Consider the following 25756-nt stretch of genomic DNA (forward strand, 5'->3'; position numbering starts at 1 on the left):
AGGGGTCCATAAAGGGTCTCAGTCATTAAAATGTTAAAAATAAATCAGATTATTATTTTAAAATTATTCAACGCTTACAGTAAATCTCTATATCAACTTCAAGTTGATAAAAAGTAATACAAATCAAAAAAGTTTTATGGCTTTTCTGTCAAAAACAAGTTAGTTTTTTTTTTTATAGTAAAACTGAAATATGCAGTATTTAGTAATTAGAGCCCTAAAAGATCAATAATGCAGGACACCATTGATTTTAATTATTTTATATTTTTGAGTAATCACAGTGAAAAGATAAATAAAAAATCACTAAATATATTTGGGATCCAAAAGGTGCCCCACGCATAAAGTGATACATTTTTATTAGGTTTTTCTTTTACTTTCAACACTTAAGTTACGAGATCAACTTCAGATATATCTGTCGATCTTATGCTGGAACTATTATTTTGTTTGTTTTATGCGCTTTTGTCAAAGAAAACTTTGATGTTTTTATATGGCTACTACACAATATATGCAATATTTACCACATAAAACATTTTAAAGTGAAATATTTGAAGTAATTGGAGCCCTGAAAATAATTCATTATAACATGGATTTTTTGTCATTATTTTTTATTTTTTGATCAATGGCAAAAAAAAGAAAAATGAATAAAGACAAAAGAAAAACAACCAGCCTGCATGGCAGCTTTTGTGTCAACATTGCAACTTTTTTTCGTTAGATTTTACCTCATTCCACTTTCTTTAATGTTCTTTTTTATTTTTACAATAGTATTTCCAGAATGTGTGGCGGGCCGGTAAACAATTAGCTGCGGGCCGCAAATGGCCCCAGGGCCGCACTTTGGACACCCCTGTTGTAGATTAATTAAATATTAGTTTAAGCAGTCAGGAGTCTTACAAAAATGTTCTAATGAGAGTTTTTTTAAATGACAGCAAGGCACTGAGCACATTTAAGCGGATTAGTTCTCAAAGCAAATAAAGAATAGATGCAACAACAACAACAAAACAATATGGTGGACACTAGGTGCTTTTTAAGGCAGATGAAACCAAGCTGAAACTCTGCTTGTGGTCCTAACCTGGTCCGTAGGGCTGCAGGTACCAGGTCCGGCCCGTGCGTCCGGGTTGGGTGGTGGCGGGCAGCGTGGGGTTAATGGCACGACTGGTCTTCACGTCCCCTTTCTTGTCCCCCGCTGTGGGGATCTCCAGGACGGGGATGGGGGCACACTGGGCCAGCAGCCCACTGGGGGACAGCACTTCTGTGAAGCCTTCCTCGCACACACACACTCCCGCCTGCAGGGGGCAGCAGAGGATCAGGACTCAGCCGCAATTGAATGCGAGTGCCATTCAAGTGCTGATCGGCTATGTACAGTATTTTACTCCACTTCCTGTGGACTGACCTCGCTGCAGAAGGACGTCGGCGGGACACAAGGCGGGTCGCAGGCGCCGATGTCCGCCATGGGGGTGACGGGAGGGCAGCCCCCTGCAGGTCAGAACAACACATTCCAATAGGCGGGTTGCAATCACGTGACCTAGAGGCACAGCCTATGGTCAGGCTATGGTCTAAGCCCCTTTAGAGGCCGACTGAAACCCACTACTACCGACCACGCAGTCTGATAGTTTATATATCAATGATGAAATAACATTGCAACACATGCCAATACGGCCGGGTTAACTTATAAAGCGCAATTTTAAATTTCCTGCTAAACTTCCGGTTGGAAACGTCTATGTATGATGACGTATGCGCGTGACGTCACGACGGCAACGGAAGTATTCGTACCCAATGTGTCACCATACAAACTGCTCTGTTTTCATCGAACAATTCCACAGTATTCTGGACATCGGTGTTGGTGAATCTTTTGCAATTTGTTTAATGGACAATGGAGACTGCAAATAAGAAAGTTGTAGGTGCGATCGGTGTTTTAGCGGCGGACTACAGCAACACAATAGGGAGGTTGTGTTGTGTTTGAGCTGGATACAAGACGCACTACCGTGAGTACAGCTTTGGCTTCCAAACATTTGATCGCTTGCCCGTACGTGCGTGTTGCTATGTGCATGTCACGTACGTAACTTTGGGGAAATATATGTTTCTTGCCGACTCTGATGGCGACCGGAGTGTCGTCGAAAGCTACAAAGCCCGCCACCGCCGCCGCTCCGTTGTTAGCTTCAATTGTTAAGCTTCGCCAAGCTGGAAATTATTAACCGTGTATTTACATGTTCATGGTTTAATAGTATTGTTGATCTTCTGTCTATCCTTCCAGTCAGGGTTTTTTTAAATTTTGTTTCTATCTGCATTTGAGCCCGATGCTATCACGTTAGCTACGTAGCTAAGTTAGTTAGCTTCAATTGTTAAGCTTCGCCAAGCTGGAAATTATTAACCGTGTATTTACATGTTCATGGTTTAATAGTATTGTTGATCTTCTGTCTATCCTTCCAGTCAGGGTTTTTTTAAATTTTGTTTCTATCTGCATTTGAGCCTGATGCTATCACGTTAGCTACGTAGCTAAGTTAGTTAGCTTCAATTGTTAAGCTTCGCCAAGCTGGAAATTATTAACCGTGTATTTACATGTTCATGGTTTAATAGTATTGTTGATCTTCTGTCTATCCTTCCAGTCAGGGTTTTTTTTAATTTTGTTTCTATCTGCATTTGAGCCCGATGCTATCACGTTAGCTCCGTAGCTAAAGTGCGTCAACGATGTATTGTCGTGGAGATAAAAGTCACTGTGAATGTCCATTTCGCGTTCTCGACTCTCATTTTCAAGAGGATATAGTATCCGAGGTGGTTTAAAATACAAATCCGTGATCCACAATAGAAAAAGGAGAGTGTGTGGAATCCAATGAGACCTTGTACATAAGTTACGGTCAGAGCGAAAAAAGATACACCCTGCACTGCCTCTCTAGTCCATCACTCTAACGTTCCTCATCCACAAATCTTTCATCCTCGCTCAAATTAATGGGGTAATCGTCGCTTTCTCGGTCCGAATCTCTCTCGCTCCATTGTAAACAATGGGGAATTGTGAGGAATCCTTCCTCCTGTGACGTCACACTACTTCCGGTATAGGCAAGGCTTTTTTTTATCAGCGACCAAAAGTTGCGAACTTTATCGTCGTTGTTCTATACTAAATCCTTTCAGCAAAAATATGGCAATATCGCGAAATGATCAAGAATGACACATAGAAGGGATCTGCTATCCCCGTTTAAATAAAACAATTTCATTTCAGTAGGCCTTTAGGCTACTCTTTATTTAAGATTTAGGCTTATTTTGAAAGGTTTAGAGGCAAATATAAAAGCGATCATGAAAAAATATTTTAACAGGAATGGGGATGATTACACTCTTCAGAAAAATATATATTTTTAAAGATTTAAACCATTTATCATCACCAAGACCTCACTTCATTTGACACTTACGGTATTTACAGAAGAAAAGATTGGAGGCACATCATGTCTTTACATCTGAGGGGTCCACAAATTAAACATTAATCCATGAAAGACAAAGTTGGACATATTCGTGCGTCTGTAAGTTTAGTTAAAGTTAAAGTACCAATGATTGTCACACACACACTAGGTGTGGCGAAACGGTAGGTTGTGAGTTCAAACCCCGGCCGAGTCATACCAAAGACTATAAAAAATGGGACCCAATACCTCCCTGCTTGGCACTCAGCATCAAGGGTTGGAATTGGGGGTTGAATCACAAAAAATGATTCCCGGGCGCGGCCACCGCTGCTGCTCGCTGCTCCCCTCACCTCCCAGGGGGTGATCAAGGGTGATGGGTCAAATGCAGAGAATAAGTAGCGTATTTGATTGACATAACCAGTGTTGTGCTGTTGTGATTGTGACGCTAATGAGAAAAAGGATACGTTTGATTGCAGTTGATTTCCTGCTACAAATGTTAGTCTCATCTACGATTCATGTCTGCAGTTGTTTTTATGCTGTGAAGTTCATATTTTGTCTCAATACTTAGCTGAATATGTCCCTGTTGTTCAGCAATGTTTGCTAGCGATATCAAGATTCAGTATATGCTGTTGAGCATACGAGAGATTTATTCATCAAGTTTATTAATACTGTTAAGGGTATTTTCTTGATGGTAACAAATATCACAAAAGACGTTATAACAGGGGTCCCCAAACTTTTTGACTTGGGGCCGCATTGGGTTAAAACAATTTGAACAATTTGGCCGTGGGCCGGCCAAATATATATATATATATATATATGTGGGGGTGGGGGGCGTGGCCTGCGGACCTGCAGCGAAGCGGGCTGTGCCAGGACCGGCTTCGAGATCAGCGACAGGTGCGTAGATGGCCCAGTTGGGCGCGTTTATCTAATCACCCGTCGCTCTATTAAAGGCAGCAGCCGGGATGGAGAGGGATAGTGGATAACGAGCACGAGCACGAGCACGAGCGAGAGTGAGACCGAGACTTTGCAAATTGCTGAAAAGCACAAAAAGACTTTGCACAACAATGACAATAAAACATTATTGTACCATGGAAGAGCCTGGCATGTTGATGATTGGTGGGCCAAAGAACCCGGAGGTGCAAGACCTCCACAATATATATATATATATATATATATATATATATATATATATATATATATATATATATATATATATATATATATATATATATATATATATATATATATATATTTACACACACACATACATGCGCAGTTGCTGATGTCACGTTATCGATGGGAAAATATATTCTTAGACAATATGATTTGCCTGAGCGGCTAGGAGACACCGAGAGTAACAAGCGGTAGAAAATGGATTAGAAAGGACAGATTTTAAAAAAAATAAAAATAAAAAACGTTTTATTTATTCATTTTTTTTAACTTGGGATTTTCCGCTGGATGGATTTTGGACGCTGGACGGGCTGTAGTTTGGGGACCCCTGCGCTATAATGTGGTCATCCGTGTCGAATAAAGCACTTGGCTTTCCTGCACAACAGCAACAACTAAGCTTTTGGTTTCTGTTCTTAAAATCAACAACAAAAATACAATCACAATATTTATTACAAGGACTTAAAGGCCTACTGAAACCCACTACTACCGACCACGCAGTCTGATAGTTTATATATCAATGATGAAATCTTAACATTGCAACACATGCCAATACGGCCGGGTTAACTTATAAAGTGCAATTTTAAATTTCCCGCCACACTTTCGGTTGAAAACGTTTTATTATGCTGACGTATGCGTGTGACGTCACGACGGCAAGGGAAGTATTCGGAGCCCGTAGAATCCTATACAAAAAGCTCTGTTTTCAATTCATAATTCCACAGTATTCTGGACATCTGTGTTGGTGAATCTTTTGCAATTTGTTTAATGGACAATGGAGACTGCAAAGAAGAACGTTGTAGGTGGGATCGGTGTATTAGCGGCGGACTACAGCAACACATACAGGAGGACTTTGTTGGATAGCAGACGCGCTAGCCGGAGACCTCACCTTGACTTCCTACGTCTCCGGGCCGCCGACCGCATCGTCGATCGCTGGAACGCAGGTGAGCACGGGTGTTGATGAGCAGATGAGAGCTGGCTGGCGTAGGTGGAGCGCTAATGTTTTTATCATAGCTCTGACAAGGTCCCGTTGCTAAGTTAGCGTCGTTAGCAACAGCATTGCTAGGCTTCGACAGGCGGCACAGCATTAACCGTGTAGTTACAGGTCCAGTGTTTGGTTCGGTGTCTCCTGATAGTAGTATTGTTGATCTTCTGTCTATCCTTCCAGTCAGGGGTTTATGTATTTTGTTTCTATCTGCATTTGAGAACGATGCTATCACGTTAGCTCAGTAGCTAAAGTGTTTCACCGATGTATTGTCGTGGAGATAAAAGTCACTGTGAATGTCCATTTCGCGTTCTCGGCTCTCATTTTCAAGAGGATATAGTATCCGAGGTGGTTTAAAATACAAATCCGTGATCCACAATAGAAAAAGGAGAGAGTGTGGAATCCAATGAGCCAGCTTGTACCTAAGTTACGGTCAGAGCGAAAAAAGATACGTCCTGCACTGCCTCTCTAGTCATTCACTCTCACGTACCTCATCCACAAATCTTTCATCCTCGCTCAAATTAATGGGGTAATCGTCGCTTTCTCGCTCCGAATCTCTCTCGCTCCATTGTAAACAATGGGGAAATGTGAGGAATACTACCTCCTGTGACGTCACGCTACTTCCGGTACAGGCAAGGCTTTTTTTTATCAGCGAGCAAAAGTTGCGAACTTTATCGTCGATTTTCCCTACTAAATCCTTTCAGCAAAAATATGGCAATATCGCGAAATGATCAAGTATGACACATAGAATGGATCTGCTATTCCCGTTTAAATAAAAAAAATTCATTTCAGTAGGCCTTTAACATGACGTTAGTTTATTTGCACAAGCAGGTCTTCGTAGTTATATTTAGGCATAGCAACCACAAAATAACTAATACTATCTATTGTAATTTCTTAAGTTCTGCTCTCAAACACTACTAATATAACTCGATTGCATCACAGAGAGTTTCTCAAACAGATCAAATGTTCAAACATTTTACAAAGTGATCGCTGCAGACACAAGCGGTCCGACTGTATTCCACAAGATGATGAAAGGGATATTTTTAAGAGCCATTTCCTTCAACCCACTTTCTTTTTTCCCTGAATTAATTACCTTTACCTTTATAATTGTTAAATAAAATATCTGACTTGTTTTTAATTAATACTTAGTCCTACCACCCTCCTGCATTTTATGTTGGTCATTATGGTGGTACTTGGAGAGTCAAGTGTTTTCTGAGGTGGTACTTTGTGAAAAATGTTTGACAACCACTTTTAATGTGGTTAATAAATTAAAGAAAAAAACGAATGCAATCTATTGTCATTTCTTCAGTTCTCCTCTCAAACACTACTAATATAACTCGATTGGATCACAGAAAGTTTGTCGAACAGATCAAACGTTCAAACATTTTACAAAGTGATCGCTGCAGACACAAGCGGTCCGACTGTATTGCACAAGATGATGAAAGAGACATTTTTAAGAGCCATTTCCTTCGACGCACTTTATTTTTTCCCCGAATTTATTACCTTTATAATTGTTAAACAAAACATCTGACTTGTTTTAATTAATACTTAGTCCTACTACGCTACTGCATTTTATGTTGGTCATTATCGTGGTACTTGGAGAGCCAACTGTTTGACAACCACCGGTCTAGAAAATGTAAATTGAGCTTAACCGGATTTTACTTTCTTTTTTAATGTGGTTAATAATAATTTTTAAAAAAAGAGATATATACGGTCATGACAAAAATGCGCAGTACCTCTTAAGGGGTGTCCCTAATGTTGTGGCCAGTGAGCATATGTTTTTTGTTACTTGAGAAAGTTTCCTTTAACGAAAATTAAAACTAAAAACTAAAACTCAAGCTGCACAAAATAAAAGCGACAAAAATGCGCCGTACATACTAAGGGGTGTCCCTAATGTTGTGGCCAGTGAGCATGTGCTGTTTGCTACTTGAGAAAATGTCCTTTCGCGAAAACAAAGTAAAAACTAAAACTCAAGCTGCAGAAAATAAAAGCATCAAAAATGCACAGTACCTCCTAAGGGGTGTCCCTATTGTTGTGGCCAGTGAGCATGTGCTTTTTGTGCTTAAAGGAAACTTGAGAAAGTTTCCTTTAATGAAAACTAAAACTAAAAAACTAAAACTCAAGCTGCACAAAATAAAAGCAACAAAAATGCACCATACATACTAAGGGGTGTCCTTAATGTTGTGGCCAGTGAGCATGTACTTTTTGTTACTTGAGAAAGTTTCCTTTAATGAAAACTAAAACTCAAGCTGCAGAAAATAAAAGCAACAAAATGCACAGTACCTCCTAAGGGGTGTCCCTAATGTTGTGGCCAGTGAGCATGTGCTTTTTGTCACTTGAGGTTTCCTTTAACGAACTCTAAAACTAAAAACTAAAACTCAAGCTGCACAAAATAAAAGCAACAAAAATGCACCGTACATTCTAAGGGGTGTCCCTAATGTTGTGGCCAGTGAGCATGTGCTGTTTGTTACTTGAGAAAGTTTCCTTTAACGAAAACTAAAACTAAAAAACTAAAACTCAAGCTGCACAAAATAAAAGCAACAAAAATGCACCATACATACTAAGGGGTGTCCCTAATGTTGTGGCCAGTGAGCATGTACTTTTTCTTACTTGAGAAAGTTTCCTTTAATGAAAACTAAAACTCAGGCTGCAGAAAATAAAAGCAACAAAATGCACGGTACCTCCTAAGAGGTGTCCCTAATGTTGTGGCCAGTGAGCATGTGCTTTTTGTTACTTGAGGTTTCCTTTAACGAACTCTAAAACTAAAAGCTAAAACTCAAGCTGCACAAAATAAAAGCAACAAAAATGCACCGTACATTCTAAGGGGTGTCCCTAATGTTGTGGCCAGTGAGCATGTGCTGTTTGTTACTTGAGAAAGTTTCCTTTAACGAAAACTAAAACTAAAAAACTAAAACTCAAGCTGCACAAAATAAAAGCAACAAAATGCGCCGTACATACTAAGGGGTGTCCCTAATGTTGTGGCTAATGAGCATGTGCTTTTTGTTACTTGAGAAAGTTTCCTTTCAGGAAAACAAAGTAAAAACTAAAACTCAAGCTGCAGAAAATAAAAGCAACAAAAATGCACTGTACCTCCTAAGGGGTGTCCCTAATGTTGTGGCCAGTGAGCATGTGCTTTGTGTTACTTGAGAAAGTTTCCTTTAACGAAAACTAAAACTAAAAACTAAAACTCAAGCTGCACAAAATAAAAGCAACAAAAATGCGCCGTACATACTAAGGGGTGTCCCTAATGTTGTGGCCAGTGAGCATGTGCTGTTTGTTACTTGAGAAAGTTTCCTTTAACGAAAACTAAAATTAAAAAACTAAAACTGCAGCTGCAGAAAATAAAAGCAACAAAATGCACAGTACATCCTAAGGGGTGTCCCTAATGTTGTGGCCAGTGAGCATGTGCTTTGTGTTACTTGAGAAAGTTTTCTTTAATGAAAACTAAAACTAAAACGCCATCCATCCATCCATCTTCTTCCGCTTCTCCGAGGTCGGGTCGCGGGGGCAGCAGCCTAAGCAGGGAAGCCCAGACTTCCCTCTCCCCAGCCACTTCGTCTAGCTCCTCCCAGGGATCCCGAGGCGTTCCCAGGCCAGCCGGGAGACATAGTCTTCCCAACGTGTCCTGGGTCTTCCCCGTGGCCTCCTACCGGTCGGACGTGCCCTAACACCTCCCTAGGGAGGCGTTCGGGTGGCATCCTGACAAGATGCCCGAACCACCTCATCTGGCTCCTCTCGATATGGAGGAGCAGCGGCTTTACTTTGAGCTACCCCCGGATGGCAGAGCTTCTCACCCTATCTCTAAGGGAGAGCCCCGCCACCCGGCGGAGGAAACTCATTTCGGCCGCTTGTACCCGTGATCTTGTCCTTTCGGTCATAACCCAAAGCTCATGACCATAGGTGAGGATGGGAACGTAGATCGACCGGTAAATTGAGAGCTTTGCCTTCCGGCTCAGCTCCTTCTTCACGACAACGGATCGATACAGCGTCCGCATTACTGAAGACGCCGCACCGATCTGCCTGTCGATCTCACGATCCACTCTTCCCTCACTCGTGAACAAGACTCCGAGGTACTTGAACTCCTCCACTTGGGGCAGGGTCTCCTCCGCAACCCGCAGATGGCACTCCACCCTTTTCTGGGTGAGAACCATGGACTCGGACTTGGAGGTGCTGATTCTCATCCCTGTTGCTTCACACTCAGCTGCGAACCGATCCAGCGAGAGCTGAAGATCCTGGCCAGATGAAGCCATCAGGACCACATCATCTGCAAAAAGCAGAGACCTAATCCAGCAGCTACCAAACCAGATCCCCTCAACGCATTGACTGCGCCTAGAAATTCTGTCCATAAAAGTTATGAACAGAATCGGTGACAAAGGGCAGCCTTGGCGGAGTCCAACCCTCACTGGAAACGTGTCCGACTTACTGCCGGCAATGCGGACCAAGCTCTGACACTGATCATACAGGGAGCGGACCGCCACAATCAGACAGTCCGATACCCCATACTCTCTGAGCACTCCCCACAGGACTTCCCGAGGGACACGGTCGAATGCCTTCTCCAAGTCCACAAAACACATGTAGACTGGTTGAGCAAACTCCCATGCACCCTCAAGGACCCTGCCGAGAGTATAGAGCTGGTCCACAGTTCAACGACCAGGACGAAAACCACACTGTTCCTCATGAATCCGAGGTTTGACTATCCGGCGTAGCCTCCTCTCCAGTACACCTGAATAGACCTTACTGGTAAGGCTGAGGAGTGTGATCCCACGATAGTTAGAACACACCCTCAGGTTCCCCTTTTTAAAGAGAGGAACCATCACCCCGGTCTGCCAATCCAGAGGTACCGCCCCCAATGTCCAGGCGCTGCTGCAGAGTCTTGTCAACCAAGACAGCCCCACAGCATCCAGAGTCTTAAGAAACTCCGGGCGGATCTCATCCACCCCCGAGGCCTTGCCACCGAGGAGCTTTTTAACTACCTCAGCAACCTCAGCCCCAGAAATAGGAGAGCCCACCACAGATTCCCCAGGCACTGCTTCCTCATAGGAAGACGTGTTGGTGGGATTGAGGAGGTTTTCGAAGTATTCCCTCCACAACATCTGCAGTCGAGGTCAGCAGAACACCATCCTCACCATACACGGTGTTGATAGTGCGCTGCTTCTCCTTCCTGAGGAGGCGGATGGTGGTCCAGAATCGCTTCGAAGCCGTCCGGAAGTCGTTTTCCATGGCTTCCCCAAACTCCTCCCATGTCCGAGTTTTTACCTCCGCGACCGCTGAAGCCGCACACCGCTTGGCCTGTCACCTGTCCGCTGCCTCAGGAGTCCTATGAGCCAAAAGAACCCGATAGGACTCCTTCTTCAGCTTGACGGCATCCCTCACCGCCGGTGTCCACCAACGGGTTCTAGGATTACCGCCACGACAGGCACCAACCACCTTGCGGCCACAGCTCCAATCAGCCGCCTCGACAATAGAGGCGCGGAACATGGTTCATTCGGACTCAATGTCCAGCACCTCCCTCGTGACATGTTCAAAGTTCTTCCGGAGGTGGGAATTGAAACTCTCTCTGACAGGAGACTCTGCCAGGCGTTCCCAGCAGACCCTCACAATGCGTTTGGGCCTGCCAGGTCTGTCCGGCATCCTCCCCCACCATCGCAGCCAACTCATTACCAGGTGGTGATCGGTAGAAAGCTCCGCAACTCTCTTCACCCGAGTGTCCAAAACATGAGGCTGCAAATCCGATGACACAACTACAAAGTCGATCATGGAACTGCGGCCTAGGGTGTCCTGGTGCCAAGTGCACATATGGACACCCTTATGTTTGAACATGGTGTTCGTTATGGACAATCTGTGACGGGCACAGAAGTCCAATAACAAAACACTGCTCGGGTTCAGATCATGGCGGCCATTCTTCCCAATCATGCCTCTCCAGGTTTCACTGTTGCTGCCAACATGAGCGTGAAACTAAAACTAAAAAACTAAAACTCAAGCTGCAGAAAATAAAAGCAACACAAATGCACAGTACCTCCTAAGGGGTGTCCCTAATGTTGTGGCCAGTGAGCATGTGCTTTTTGTTACTTGAGAAAGTTTCCTTTAATGAAAACTAAAACTCAAGCTGCAGAAAATAAAAGCAACACAAATGCACAGTACCTCCTAAGGGGTGTCCCTAATGTTGTGGCCAGTGAGCATGTGCTTTGTGTTACTTGAGAAAGTTTCCTTTAACGAAAACCAAAACTAAAAACTCAAGCTGCACAAAATGAAAGCAACAAAAATGCGCCGTACATACTAAGAGGTGTCCCTAATCATGTGGCCAGTGAGCATGTACTTTGTTACTTGAGAAAGTTTCCTTTAATAAAAACGAAAACTCTAGCTGCAGAAAATAAAAGCAACAAAATGCACGGTACTTAAGGGGTGTTCCTAATGTTGTGGCCAGTGAGCATGTGCTTCTTGCTACTTGAGAAAGTGCTGCCATAAGCACACACTTTGTGTGTCCCATGAGCTTTAAAAGCAGCGACTTAACACTCGCCGTGTTTATTTGCTTGAACGTGACAAGATTGACTGTAATGTTCTTACCGGTGACGTTGAGTCCGTCGGAGCGCTGACACCAGATCAGCGGGCGGGATGAGTCGGGTCGAGCGCCACTGAGCCACTTGTACTCGTAACACTCGCCTCCTGAGGGCGGGGAAAAAACAAACTCTCCATGACGAACGACCGCGTGAAGACACAGCTGCAGTGATAATATAATAATATAAGTGATCTTACACAGTGTTTTAATTTCTGTTAATGACTTTCTATCAGAGATGACTATCAAGATTTGCCTCTGCAGGCTGCAGGGAATGAACAATTAAACAAAAAGATGTGTTTCGCTATCGCTCCTCTCCATCTTCTGAAGGAGCTCACACACTTCAACCTTATTTCATCGTCTTTTTAAACAGTAATGGAATCACCTCTACTACTTTTATTGACAGCCACCACAGAATTGCATAAGAAAACAAAATGTGTTAGTTAAGTTTATATAGTGCAGATCCAGGTCGTTGGTTTTTATGGATTCTACTTGGGAGGGTTGTTGGTTTTAATGGAGGCCGTAATGTAGCGTGTGCGGGCCGTTTTAATGTGAACGGTGACAGAGAGTTGTGTCGCGATAATGCATGTTGATGACACGCAAATTTGACAGTAATAAGCAAACAAAGGCATCCTCACAACGCAATGAAGCGTCCTTGCTAGCACGCTAGCGGCTAATCTTTTACAAGTATTATTATCACTGGAGGACTGAAGGAAAAGGAATAGCTAAACATGCTACATGAAACACTGTAAACAAAAAAAAAAAGCAAGGCTAACCGCTAAGCTAAAATGTTTTTAAAGTAAACAGGGATCGGTGTGTCCGGGGGTCTCAACTCTTTAGCACCGCCCTGGTGGCTCCCTGGAGCATTTTTAAAAAAGGATTGAAAATGGAAAAAGATGGGGAAATATCATTTTTTTGTTTTAGTATGTTATTTGTTTGAGGACAAAGACGACACAAACCTTCACAATTGTTAGAAATCCCACTGTTTAGTACTTCACTGACGAGAGTATTTGGTCAACATCGTTTTGTCCTACTAATTTCGCCGGTTCTTGAACTCACCGTAGTGTGGACTGTGACGCAACAGTTTGTTAACATGTAAAATCTTCCACTCCTTCTTTGTCTCATTTTGTCCACCAAATGTTTTATACTGTGCGTGTATACACAAAGGTGCACTTTGTGGATGTTATTGACTTGTTGGAGTGCTAATCAGGCATATTTGGTCAGTGCATGACTGCAAGCTAATCCATGCTAACATGCTATTTAGGCTAGCTGTATGTACATATTGCATCATTAAGCCTCATGTGTAAGTATATTTGGGCGAATTGAATATCCCTTACTTTTATCCTCTTTGTATATAATCTAGTTTTGCATGTCTCATGACACATTATCTGTATGTAATATTGGCTGCATTTCTAATAGTTGTTTGTGTGCCTTGTTGTTCCAGACCACAGCAAATGTTACCCAGCTTGCAAACATTGTAATAAATCCATTCGAAGAAGACAGCCTGCAGTAATTTCCAGGACTTATCTCACCTTCTGAGTAGCCTCTGATTTACTAATGGATTCTACTGTTTTAAAAATGTGTGGAATTTCAACATTTCTGTCAACGAAGATTTGCTTCAGCCTGCGACACAGTCATTTTGATAGTAGGCTATTATAGCTAATATATACACTTAAATCCTGTGTTGCCTTAATTATAAGACTAATATACGGCTTTTCATTTTTTTGCGGTTCCAGACAGATTTTTATTTATTTTTTTGGTCCAATATGGCTCATTTAACGTTTTGGGTTTCCGACCCCTGGGTGTGTCGATACAAATATCGACAGCAATGATACCTATTATCAGTATCGATACTACAGTGATTTGATCAATATTTTTTAATATCACAAAGACTTTTGTTTTTGGTTTTGTTTACAAACTAAGGAAATTAGAGCCAAGGGTAGTTTTTGCTTTTGTTTAGTATACAATATTGACTTTATTATATATTTTGTATGTAATAACTGGTGATGAGGAAATCATTTAAATTCAAACAGCCAATCAGAAATCACGGATACGTTCTTAACCCTTTGGACACCAACTTTTCCACTACAGACGGTCACTTAAATATTACCACTGAATTTGTAATTGTAAACTTGATTTTCATCATATTAAATAATGATATCTATCCTACTGACTGTTTAACAGGATAAACATTGTCAAATGATACGAAAGCATGTGTTAATCACAGAGATTATCACCAGACTGATTGTCAGAATAATTGTATCTAAGTTATCACAAAACTTTGTCTTACATTGAGTTCAGCTTGCCCTGCGAGAGGACAAAAGCTGTCTTTGATCCTACCAAGCAAAAGGCTTGTAAAACTCCACTGCGTAGGATGGGGAGCGACATGAGGGTGTCGGTTTCTTTGATGTATTGTAATCCACAGGAAGATTTTGTCTTTACCCGAGATCTACAAAGCGGAGAGGAGGCAGGGCCTGACCTCCCCTCCGACACCTTTTCTTTGAACTGTTTTACGACCTTTTCTTTGAACTGTTTTGTAACCAAAGGTGATGGCTGTTTACGACCCCCCTTCCTTAGAAACAGCTGTTGCCAAGTAATCAGGGAAAGTCCAAATAAAAGAGGAGGCGTACAATCTTTCGTCAGAGCGTGGTGAGACACCGTGCAAGGGTACAGGTCTACGCGTTTCTCCTCAATTGAGCTAAATTGAATTCTGTCACTGTTTAATTCCTTGCTTCTTGTCTTGTTTAATAGATGTCATCAGTGTTTGAACCTGACACTGATTACAAAATTAAATACTAATATACTGCAAAAGAAGGGACTCATAAAAACTGATAAAAAAATAACTTATATACAATCACGCAGAGCTAAAATAAAATAAAAAATCCAACTAATTTAACAATAAATATTTATATTATATGTACACTACCGTTCAAAAGTTTGGGGTCACATTGAAATGTCCTTATTTTTGAAGGAAAAGCACTGTACTTTTCAATGAAGATAACTTTAAACTAGTCTTAACTTTAAAGAAATACACTCTATACATTGCTAATGTGGTAAATGACTATTCTAGCTGCAAATGTCTGGTTTTTGGTGCAATATCTACATAGGTGTATAGAGGCCCATTTCCAGAAACTATCACTCCAGTGTTCTAATGGTACAATGTGTTTGCTCATTGGCTCAGAAGGTTAATTGATGATTAGAAAACCCTTGTGCAATCATGTTCACACATCTGAAAACAGTTTAGCTCGTTACAGAAGCTACAAAACTGACCTTCTTTTGAGCAGATTGAGTTTCTGGAGCATCACATTTGTGGGGTCAATTAAACGCTCAAAATGGCCAGAAAAAGAGAACTTTCATCTGAACCTCGACAGTCTATTCTTGTTCTTAGAAATTAACGCTATTCCACAAAATTGTTTGGGTGACCCCAAACTTTTGAACGGTAGTGTAAGTGAAAATGAAAATACAGTTTCACCAATTTAGTCATAATTTTTGCGCTTAAGAAACTTCCGTGACTTTAGCTGCAGATTTCTTCTGTTTGATATTGTTTTGCTGCCATAAGTGGTGGGGAAGTGTATTACAACTGAGTACCACTGCGGCCCATACTAAACACATTTGAGAAATAGTTATTTTTTGGCCACCCTCCAGGGGGTGCTTGCGGCCCAACAATGGGAAATCTGCCTAGCAACAAGTCCAGATTCAGTTGCTGCCTTTGTAGACTAGCTAAAAATGTAATGCTATCTCATCGTGCTAATGTTAGCGTCAGTCAGACGTTGACCTGGCCAGGTGAGATAGTCCAGTACCTGTGCAGGGTTGAGACTCCCAGGCCTGGTCTGGACACAGCTGCAGGTTCTCAGGTTCCTGGGCCAACACGGCACGCGAGCGAACCTGAACAGAACCGAAGTCCACACCGGCCTCCTTGGCGCAGATGCTGACGCAGGTGCTCCAGTCCGACCACTCCATCAGGTAGCACTCACCTAAGGACCGAGACCAGACAGATATTTGTTTTTAACTTCCTGACACTTGAGTGCAAAATGCTCTATCATCTTTGGCCACTTTTTGGGACTCTCCGGCCTTGATCTGGAAATAATCCCGGATTTTATCACCTCAGGCGACATGTGTTCTCCCAACGCACTGTGGAGTTGAGTTCTGTTTAAATCCTGGATTATACTTCTGCACAAAAGTCATCATCTCAAACATCTTCCTTTTATAGCATTTTGTCTGGGTTGGCTATGTGATGTGTAATTCTCTGATGAAACACTAGGGGCAGTGTTTTACTGAACTATTTAGCTTCCCAGTTCCTCCAGGATTTCTCAGGCTTTTTTCGTGATCGTTTCGGCCTAAAATGCTTGAATTCACAGCAGCTTTTTTTTTTTTTAGAAAGTTGCATAAAAAAATTGCGAATTTTTTAAGGTTTTTTTTCTTTTTAATAATCTAGAATCAATTTATGATTTTATGAAAGTGTTCCTTGTAACCTTAATTTAAAAAAGCAAAGGACTTCGACAACAAATTTAAAAACTGTATTGATATTTTACTTAAAAGTAGACACTAGATAGCAGTAAAAGCACATACTCAGATCTCATTGTCAAATTCCTGTACTGTTTTAATTTAGTATAGCTAAATAATAATATTTATAATTATAGAAAGAAACACCACCGAAGGCTTCCTTATTGTCCGCTGTCTGCTCTGTCGTCATCAATACATTATATAATTAGTTTTTCTTTTAAAGTAGGAGTTTTCCCAGACGGTGTGAAAACAGCTAAGGTCATACCTTTATTTAAAGGCCTACTGACGTATACTTCCAATGACCAAAATAAAAAAAATATTACATGTAATTATGAATGTAATGTAAATGTAATTACAGCGTGTACATCAAATGTTGATGGTGGCTATTGGATGTTTTTCAGAGCGCTTCTTTCGCGAAATAGAGCGACTCCCTTTGGCTCCATTGTTAGCTGACTTTTGCTAACGTTTATTTACGATTTGGAATGCATGAAAAAAAGAAAAACAAATGTGTCCTTGTCTTACATAAGGATTGTGAATGATAAGCAAAACTCCCAAAATTTACGTAGTTCCCCTTTAAGAGCAGAACATAGTTAACTGGATAGAAATAATTAAACTGAGTACTAAATGATTGCTTAATAAGTGAATGTACAAAAGTTGAAAAGGAAAGTTTGTCTGTTATGATTGTTATCATTTGCAATGTGTTATCCTATCAAAACATCTATGTAGGAAAGTTTAATCAGGGCCGCAAGGCAAGCATTAGCATCTACTCTTTATTTGTCCTAATTGGCTGCCTTTTTGTGCACCTTCTTAACGGATGTAACGGTTAAAGTGGCTCAGTTTTACGCCTTTTGAAATCCAAGCTGCAGCAAATATTTGCCCCTAACTCGGGAACGAAATCAATGACTTCCTATCCTTCCCTGATAATTGTTGATGACCGCAGTGATTTCTGCGTTGGCCTCCGGCTTCGCCGCTACTTCTGTTCATTTCCTGTAAGCCACCGCCGTGCTAACAGCCGGATCATCAGAGGTGAGCCGCGTGGGAACACTTGAATGAGGTGAGGAGATGGTAAAGTTTGCAGCCGGGACGCAGTCGGAATACTCATTTCAACATGAACACGGCGAGGGAGGAAGGTCGTGAAGATTTGGGATGCAGGGCACTTGGTTTTTGATTACAGCGGACAAGTGCAGCCCATCAAAGGACGGCGAACGGGTCAAGAGTGCATCATTGTGTGTGTTGCCATGCACACAACGCATTTCCTCCCAAATGACGCCACAATGCCTTCCAGCAAAGGATTTGGACTGTTTCCTAGGACGTCGTGTCTCTGCATTGTCCATCCTGATGCGTACCTGACATTTAATTATCGAAACGCATGGCTGCAGACGACCCACAGACATTACTCTACTCTGCAGTGCATCCGGAAAGTATTCACAGCATTTCACTTTTTCCACATTTAGTTATATTACCGCCTTATTCCAAAATAGAATACATACATTTTGTCCTCGAAATCCTACACACAATGCCCCACAAATATATATATATATATATATATATATATATATATATATATATATATATATATATATATATATATATATATATATATATATATATATATATATATATATATATATTTTTTTAAATTTATTTATTTTTTAATTTTTTTTTTTAATTTTTATTTATTTATTTATTTTTAGAATTATTTCGCACATTTATTCAAAATAAAAAATTAAGAAATCTCAGACCTACTTCCTGTTCCTGTCTAAAGCACTAAGCCTTCTGGGTAAATAAACATTCAACAACACACCAGCATCCTGCCTTCCTAGTATGAGTGTATTTATATATTTATACAATCATTATTTATCTAGGGTAAGACAATTAAGAACATATTTTTTTATTTGTAATGCTGACCTGGCAAAGAGACAGCATTCACAGTGCATCCAGAAAGTATTCACAGCGTTTCACTTTTTCCACATTTAGTTATTACAGACATATCAATATTTAATAAATTCATTTTTGTCCTCAAAATTCTACACACAATACCCCAAATATATATATTTTTAGAATTATTTCGCACATTTATTCAAAATAAAAAAACTAACAAATCTTAGACCTACTTCCTGTTCCTGTCTACAGCAATAAGCCATCTGTATAAGTGTATTTATATATTTATACAATCATTATTTATCTAGGGTAAGACAATTAAGAACATATTTTTTAATTTGCAATGCTGACCTAGCAAAGAGACAGCATTTAATCCAGAAAGTATTCACAACATTTCACTTTTTCCACATTTAGTTATTAGTCTTATTTCAAAATGGAATACATTCATTTGTATCCTCAAAATTCTACACACAATTCCCTTATTATGACAATCTTTTTTCAAAGATTTATGCAAAATTAATTTAAATGAAAAAACTAAGAAATCACATGTAAGTAAGTATTCGCAGCCTTTGCTCAATACTTTGTTGATGCACCTTTGGCACACCTGTCTTTGGGCAGTGTTGCCTATCCTCAGAGGGCACTGTACTCAGTGGGACTATCAAGGCAGCAGATATTTTTCAGTACCCTTAAGACAGTCTTGTCTTGGATGTCTACAGACATTTCCTTCAAATTCTTGGTTTGTGTTTTACTATGCAATGTCAAGTGTGTTTATAGTCTATACATTTAGAGTGATGTGATAATCAAACACTCTATAAGTCTAGAATGAAAGAGCAACAGTATATAAGAGAATTGACAGAGTGGGTGTAACTTCAGTGCGCAGTGCCTCGTTAAAATCCAGCCGCTGTTGCTTAGGAAGTGAAGTGTGTCTCTCTTTACTAGCTTCGTCGAAGCATGTTGCTTTTGTAGCTGTTTCAGCAGATTTGAATTGCTAGGATAGGATCTTTGATCCAAGACACAACTTACATTTAACTAAAATGTTATTTTCTTTGTGGTCGACAAAAGAAAAGTAGTGAGAATATCTCCATGTTAAGAAACTCGGCTTCGGGCTTCACCATGATGTCTTGTTAGTAAACACAGACACGCCCCCTCCCACACACACACATACACACAGACAGCGCGCGGCGCGCCTCTTCCTTGTCGCCTCTTCCGCAGCGCTCCAATAAAACACACTCAGTTCTTCTCAGTTTCTAGCTGATACAACATAAAAAACAACATAAAATAACGCAGTAACGCATCATGTAGTAACGGTAACTGAGTTACTGAATATAAAAAAATAACGCGTTAGATTACTATTTACCGCCGAAAGTAACAGTGTTACAGTAACGCGTTACTGTAACTCTGGTGACCTAATATACAGACAGGTGTGTGCTTTTCCAAATCATGTCCAACTAACTGAATTGACCACAGGTGGACTCTAATTAGGCTGCAGGAACATCTCAAAGATGATCAGTTGAAACAGGATGCACCTGATCTCACTTTGGAACTTCATTTTAAAGGCTGGGAATATATACATGCATGTGATGTCTTTGTTTTTATTTTTGATGCATTTGCAAATATTTCTAAAACAAGTTGTCACAATGGGGTATTGTGTGCAGAATTTTGAGGACAAACATGAAATTATTCCATTTTGGAATAAGGCTGTAACTTAACAAAATGTGAAAAAAGTGAAGCTTTGTCTCAAACTCGTTTTCACTGGGGGCCACATCGCTGTTATGGCTGCCCTCAGAGGGCCGCTTGTAATTGTCAATAATTTATGAATATAAATGTCTAGGCATCATGATATGATTATTAAATTGTCTGTGCATTTGATTAGTATATTTTTTTTACATTAATTGTAAAAAAAATAAATAAAATCTTTAGATTTTGCAGTAAACAGTCGCCACAATGTAACCCAAAAAATGTACAGTGTTTTTTAGAGGGTAAACATTACAATAAAATGTTAAATAAAATTCTGGCAACCGAGATGCCAGCTTTACCGTACAATACATTGTCATTTTTTACAGTGTACAATTTGGTGCATAACTTGCTCTGAAATCACAAATCAATCAGATATTTATAATTTTTATTTTAAATTAAAAAAAAAAAAAGGTTGAAATGTATTATATTTGTTGCATTATTAGTAGAGGTGGGGAAAATTGATTTTTAGGTGCATCGCAATTCAGACAGGGACGATTATAAAATCGATTAGTAAACGTCAATAATCGATATATTTACTGTAAATAAAGTAATGCGGACTGCAGCGAGCTACCTCACCGAGAGATCCGAGCAGCTCCTTCATTTCAGGGCACTTATGTTCCAGTTATGCACACATTTTTATTAATTGAATAAATGTAATGGGAATTACAAACCCCAAAACCAGTGAAGTTGGCACGTTGTGTAAATCATAAATAAAAACAGAATACAATGATTTGCTAATCCTTTTCAATCTATATTTCATTGAATAGACTGCAAAGACAAGATATTTAACGTTCGAACTGGAAAACAACATTTCTGAAACGAGCTATTGCAAGGAATTAAAGGATTTCACCATCTACGGTCCGTAACATCATCAAAAGGTTCAGAAAATCTGGAGAAATCACTGCACGTTACCTTGGATTCCTCAGGCGGTAATGCATCAAAAACCGACATCAGTGTGTAAACGATATCACCACATGGGCTCAGGAACACTTAAGAAAACCCACTGTCAGTAACTACAGTGGGTCGCTACATCTGTAAGTACAAGTTAAAACTCTACTATGCAAAGCAAAAGCCATTTATCAACAACACCCAGAAACGCCGCCGGCTTCGCCTGAGCTCATCTAAGATGGACTGATGCAAAGTGGAAAAGTGTTCTGTGGTCTGACGAGTCCACATTTCAAATTGTTTTTGGAAACTGTGGACGTTGTGTCCTCCGGAACAACCCCTCTTTGTATGGTGGTGTATTAGTGTCCAAGGCATGGGTACGAAAATTACGTTTCTTAGTTCAAATATTAAATATCTTGTTTTTGCAGTCTATTCAATTGAATCTAACTTGAAAAAGATTAGCAAAACATTGTATTCTGTTTTTATTTACGAATTACACAACGTGCCAACTTCACTGGCTTTGAGTTTTCTAATTTAAAGGCCTACTGAAATGAAATGTTCTTATTTAAACGGGGATAGCAGGTCCATTCTATGTGTCATACTTGATCATTTCGCGATATTGCCATATTTTTGCTGAAAGGATTTAGTAGAGAACATCGACGATAACTTTTGGTCGCTGATAAAAAAGCCTTGCCTGTACCGGAAGTAGCATGACGTCACAGGTTGTGGAGCGCCTCACATCTCTACATTGTTTACAATCATGGCCAGCAGCAGCGAGAGCGATTCGGACCGAGAAAGCGACGATTACCCCATTAATTTGAGCGAGGATGAAAGATTCGTGGATGAGGAAAGTGAGAGTGAAGGACTAGAGGGCAGTGGAAGCGATTCAGATAGGGAAGATGCTGTGAGAGGCGGGTGGGATCTGATATTCAGCTGGGAATGACTAAAACAGTAAATAAACACAAGACATATATATACTCTATTAGCCACAACACAACCAGGCTTATATTTAATATGCCACAAATTAATCCGCATAACAAACACCTTCCCCCTCCCGTCCATATAACCCACCAATACAAATCAAACACCCGCACAACACACTCAATTCCACAGCCCAAAGTACCGTTCACCTCCGTAAAGTTCATACAGCACATATATTTCCCCAAAGTTACGTACGTGACATACACATAGCGGCACGCACGTACGGGCAAGTGATCAAATGTTTGGAAGCCAAAGCTGCGTACTCACGGTAGCGCGTCTGCTATCCAACTCAAAGTCCTCCTGGTTGTGTTGCTGCAGCCAGGCGCTAATACACCGATGCCACCTACAGCTTTCTTCTTTGCTGTCTTCATTGTTCATTAAACAAATTGCAAAAGATTCACCAACACAGATGTCCAGAATACTGTGGAATTTTGCGATGAAAACAGACGACTTAAGCTGGCCACCGTGCTATTCCAAAATGTCTGCTTCAACCCGTGAAGTCACGCGCAAACGTCATCATACCAAGACGTTTTCAGACGAATATTTCGCGGGAAAATTAAAAATGCACTTTATAAGTTAACCCGGCCGTATTGGCATGTGTTGCAATGTTAAGATTTCATCATTGATAAATAAACTATCAGACTGCGTGGTCGGTAGTAGTGGGTTTCAGTAGGCCTTTAACTGTTTCTTATTACAAATTCACTGTTTTTAAAAGTTGCAATTGATAAACGCTTATTTAGTCAAACGAAAATATATGTAAAACTGTGTAAATTCACAAATTAAAGATGCATTAATAATCGTTTAATAATCATAATCGTATTGTGAGGTGCCCAAAGATTCCAACCTTTAAAGGCCTACTGAAATGAATTTTTTTTATTTAAACGGGGATAGCAGATCCATTCTATGTGTCATACTTGATCATTTCGCGATATTGCCATATTTTTGCTGAAAGGATTTAGTAGAGAACATCGACGATAAAGTTCGCAACTTTTGGTCGCTGATAAAAAAAGCCTTGCCTGTACCGGAAGTAGCGTGACGTCGCAGGCTGAAAGGCTCCTCACTTTTCCCCATTGTTTACACCAGCAACGAGAGCGATTCGGACCGAGAAAGCGACGATTACCCCATTAATTTGAGCCAGGATGAAAGATTTGTGGATGAGGAACGTGAGAGTGAAGGACTAGAGTGCAGTGCAGGACGTATCTTTTTTCGCTCTGACCATAACTTAGGTACAAGGGCCAATTGGATTCCACACTTTCTCCTTTTTCTATTGTGGATCACGGATTTGTATTTTAAACCACCTCGGATACTATATCCTCTTGAAAATGAGAGTCGAGAACGCAAAATGGTCATTCACAGTGACTTTTATCTCCACGACAATACATCGGCGAAGCACTTTAGCGACAGAGCTAACGTGATAGCATCGGGCTTAACTGCAGATAGAAACAAAATAAATAAGCCCCTGACTGGAAGGATAGACAGAAAATCAACAATACTATTAAACCATGGACCTGTAATTACACGGTTAATGCTTTCCAGCCTGGCGAAGCTTAACAATGCTGTTGCTAACGACGCCATTGAAGCTAACTTAGCTACGGGAGCTATGCTAAAAACATTAGCTATCCACCTACGCCAGCCAGCCCTCATCTGCTCATCAACACCCGTGCTCACCTGCGTTCCAGCGATCGACGGAGCGACGAAGGACTTCACCCGATCATCGATGCGGTTGGCGGCTAGTGTCGGATAGCGCGTCTGCTATCCAAGTCAAAGTCCTCCTGGTTGTGTTGCTGCAACCAGCCGCTAATATGCCGATCCCCCCTACAGCTTTCTTCTTTGCAGTCTCCATTGTTCATTAAACAAATTGCAAAAGATTCACCAACACAGATGTCCAGAATACTGTGGAATTTTGCGATGAAAACAGAGCTTTTTGGTGTACGGATACTTCCGTTTCAACCATTGACGTCACGCGCATACGTCATCATACATAGAAGTTTTCAACCTGAAGTTTCGCGGGAAATTTAAAATTGCACTTTATAAGTTAACCCGGCCGTATTGGCATGTGTTGCAATGTTAAGATTTCATCATTGATATATAAACTATCAGACTGCGTGGTCGGTAGTAGTGGGTTTCAGTAGGCCTTTAATTATCATTTTGTAAGAAAAGATAAAGTACTTTGTTGATGCATATTATGTCAAGGCTTTGGCGGGCCACTTTAAATGATGTGGCGGGCCCTCGAGCCTTAAGTTTGACACCTGTGCTCTACCGAGTATGTATAGGTCCCAAACAAAAGAATAAGTCATGACATTCTTCCTCCTGTGAGTGCTAAATAACGAGAGATGAGCCAAGTTAGACATCCAGGTTTGAGCTCGCACTAATTTCCCCTTCAGGGAGCGCTGACGCTGGCAAAAACACAGATCTCACTGAACACAGAAACGCACCTCTCTTCATCAGTCAGCATGCTAAATTGGGCCTTCAGTCTGCCTTCTTGTCTTATTAATGGCGCACTGATGGCGGCTGTGCGCTCCAGTGGAGTGCAGCACAAAAAAAATAAGGAGAGGGCGATGTGGTTCGGGAGAGCACACTTTGACAAATATGTGTTCTCGTTGGTTTTTGGCAGCTTCGGAGAGAGCGACGCCATCAGAAAGATCCCTCAAAAGCCGACACATGACAGGCGGCCATCGGTGTGATGACAGCAGGCCTTGAGGAGGTAATCCCAATCTCTTCCCTTTTTCAAAGGTTTATGACACTTATTTTGCTGTGTCACCTATGACAGTGGTCCCCAACCTTTTTTGCACCAGGGAACGGTTTCAAGTAGGCATTATTTTCACCCACCGGCCTTCCTCGTGTGGCAGATAAACAGAAAAAATAACTGCATTAAAAAAAATACAACTCACGATAACGCTGATTTAGTGGGCACCCTGGGCTTTTTCTCTTTGCAGAAAAGTTCTACACAGACTTTTTTTGTACTCATTTTCTCTAGCTTATTTTTTTGGCTAACGTATCTAATGAGTTATGCGTCATCGTCAAGGACAAGAGCATAGCTGTATAGTAAAACTAGATATACTTGCCATTGGTTTCAATTGATTTCTAGGGATTTCCATGGATTCACATTTCTATTGACTTTTATTTCTAGTCTAAAAGTTATGCATTCCCATTTTGTGCAATATTTCAGACATAGATACATTTACTGTAAGTTTGCTTTGTTGGTGCAATTTTCCATGCGTAAAAACATCTGTTGATGCTAACTACCGTATTTTTCGGACTATAAGTCGCAGTTTTTTGAATAGTTTGGCCGGGGGTGCGACTTATACTCAGGAGCGACTTATGTGTGAAATGATTAACACATTACCGTAAAATATCAAATAATATTATTTAGCTCATTCACGTAAGAGACTAGACGTGTAAGATTTCATGGGATTTAGCGATTAGGAGTGACAGATTGTTTGGTAAACGTATAGCATGTTCTATATGTTATAGTTATTTGAATGACACGTACCATAATATGTTACGTTAACATACCAGGCACGTTCTCAGTTGGTTATTTATGCCTCATATAACGTACACTTATTCAGCCTGTTGTTCACTATTCTTTATTTATTTTAAATTGCCTTTCAAATGTCTATTCTTGGTGTTGGGTTTTATCAAATACATTTCCCCAAAAAATGCGACTTATACTCCAGTGCGACTTATATA

At 40.7% G+C, this 25756-nt stretch overlaps 1 protein-coding gene across 1 annotated transcript in view; it reads right to left on the bottom strand.

The window, feature by feature from the left end:
- thsd7ab (thrombospondin, type I, domain containing 7Ab) overlaps positions 1-25756 on the bottom strand; it is a 621850-nt gene that overhangs the window by 9955 nt on the left and 586139 nt on the right. The window contains exons 25-28 of the mRNA XM_062062699.1: positions 15880-16053; positions 12091-12189; positions 1385-1467; positions 1064-1277 (exon numbers count right to left, since the gene is read on the bottom strand). Of these exons, the coding sequence (XP_061918683.1) occupies positions 1064-1277; positions 1385-1467; positions 12091-12189; positions 15880-16053 (570 nt within the window). The remainder of the gene's footprint in view (positions 1-1063; positions 1278-1384; positions 1468-12090; positions 12190-15879; positions 16054-25756) is intronic.

The sequence above is a fragment of the Entelurus aequoreus genome, linkage group LG11 (genome assembly GCF_033978785.1).
Source record: "Entelurus aequoreus isolate RoL-2023_Sb linkage group LG11, RoL_Eaeq_v1.1, whole genome shotgun sequence".
NCBI lineage: Eukaryota > Metazoa > Chordata > Actinopteri > Syngnathiformes > Syngnathidae > Entelurus > Entelurus aequoreus.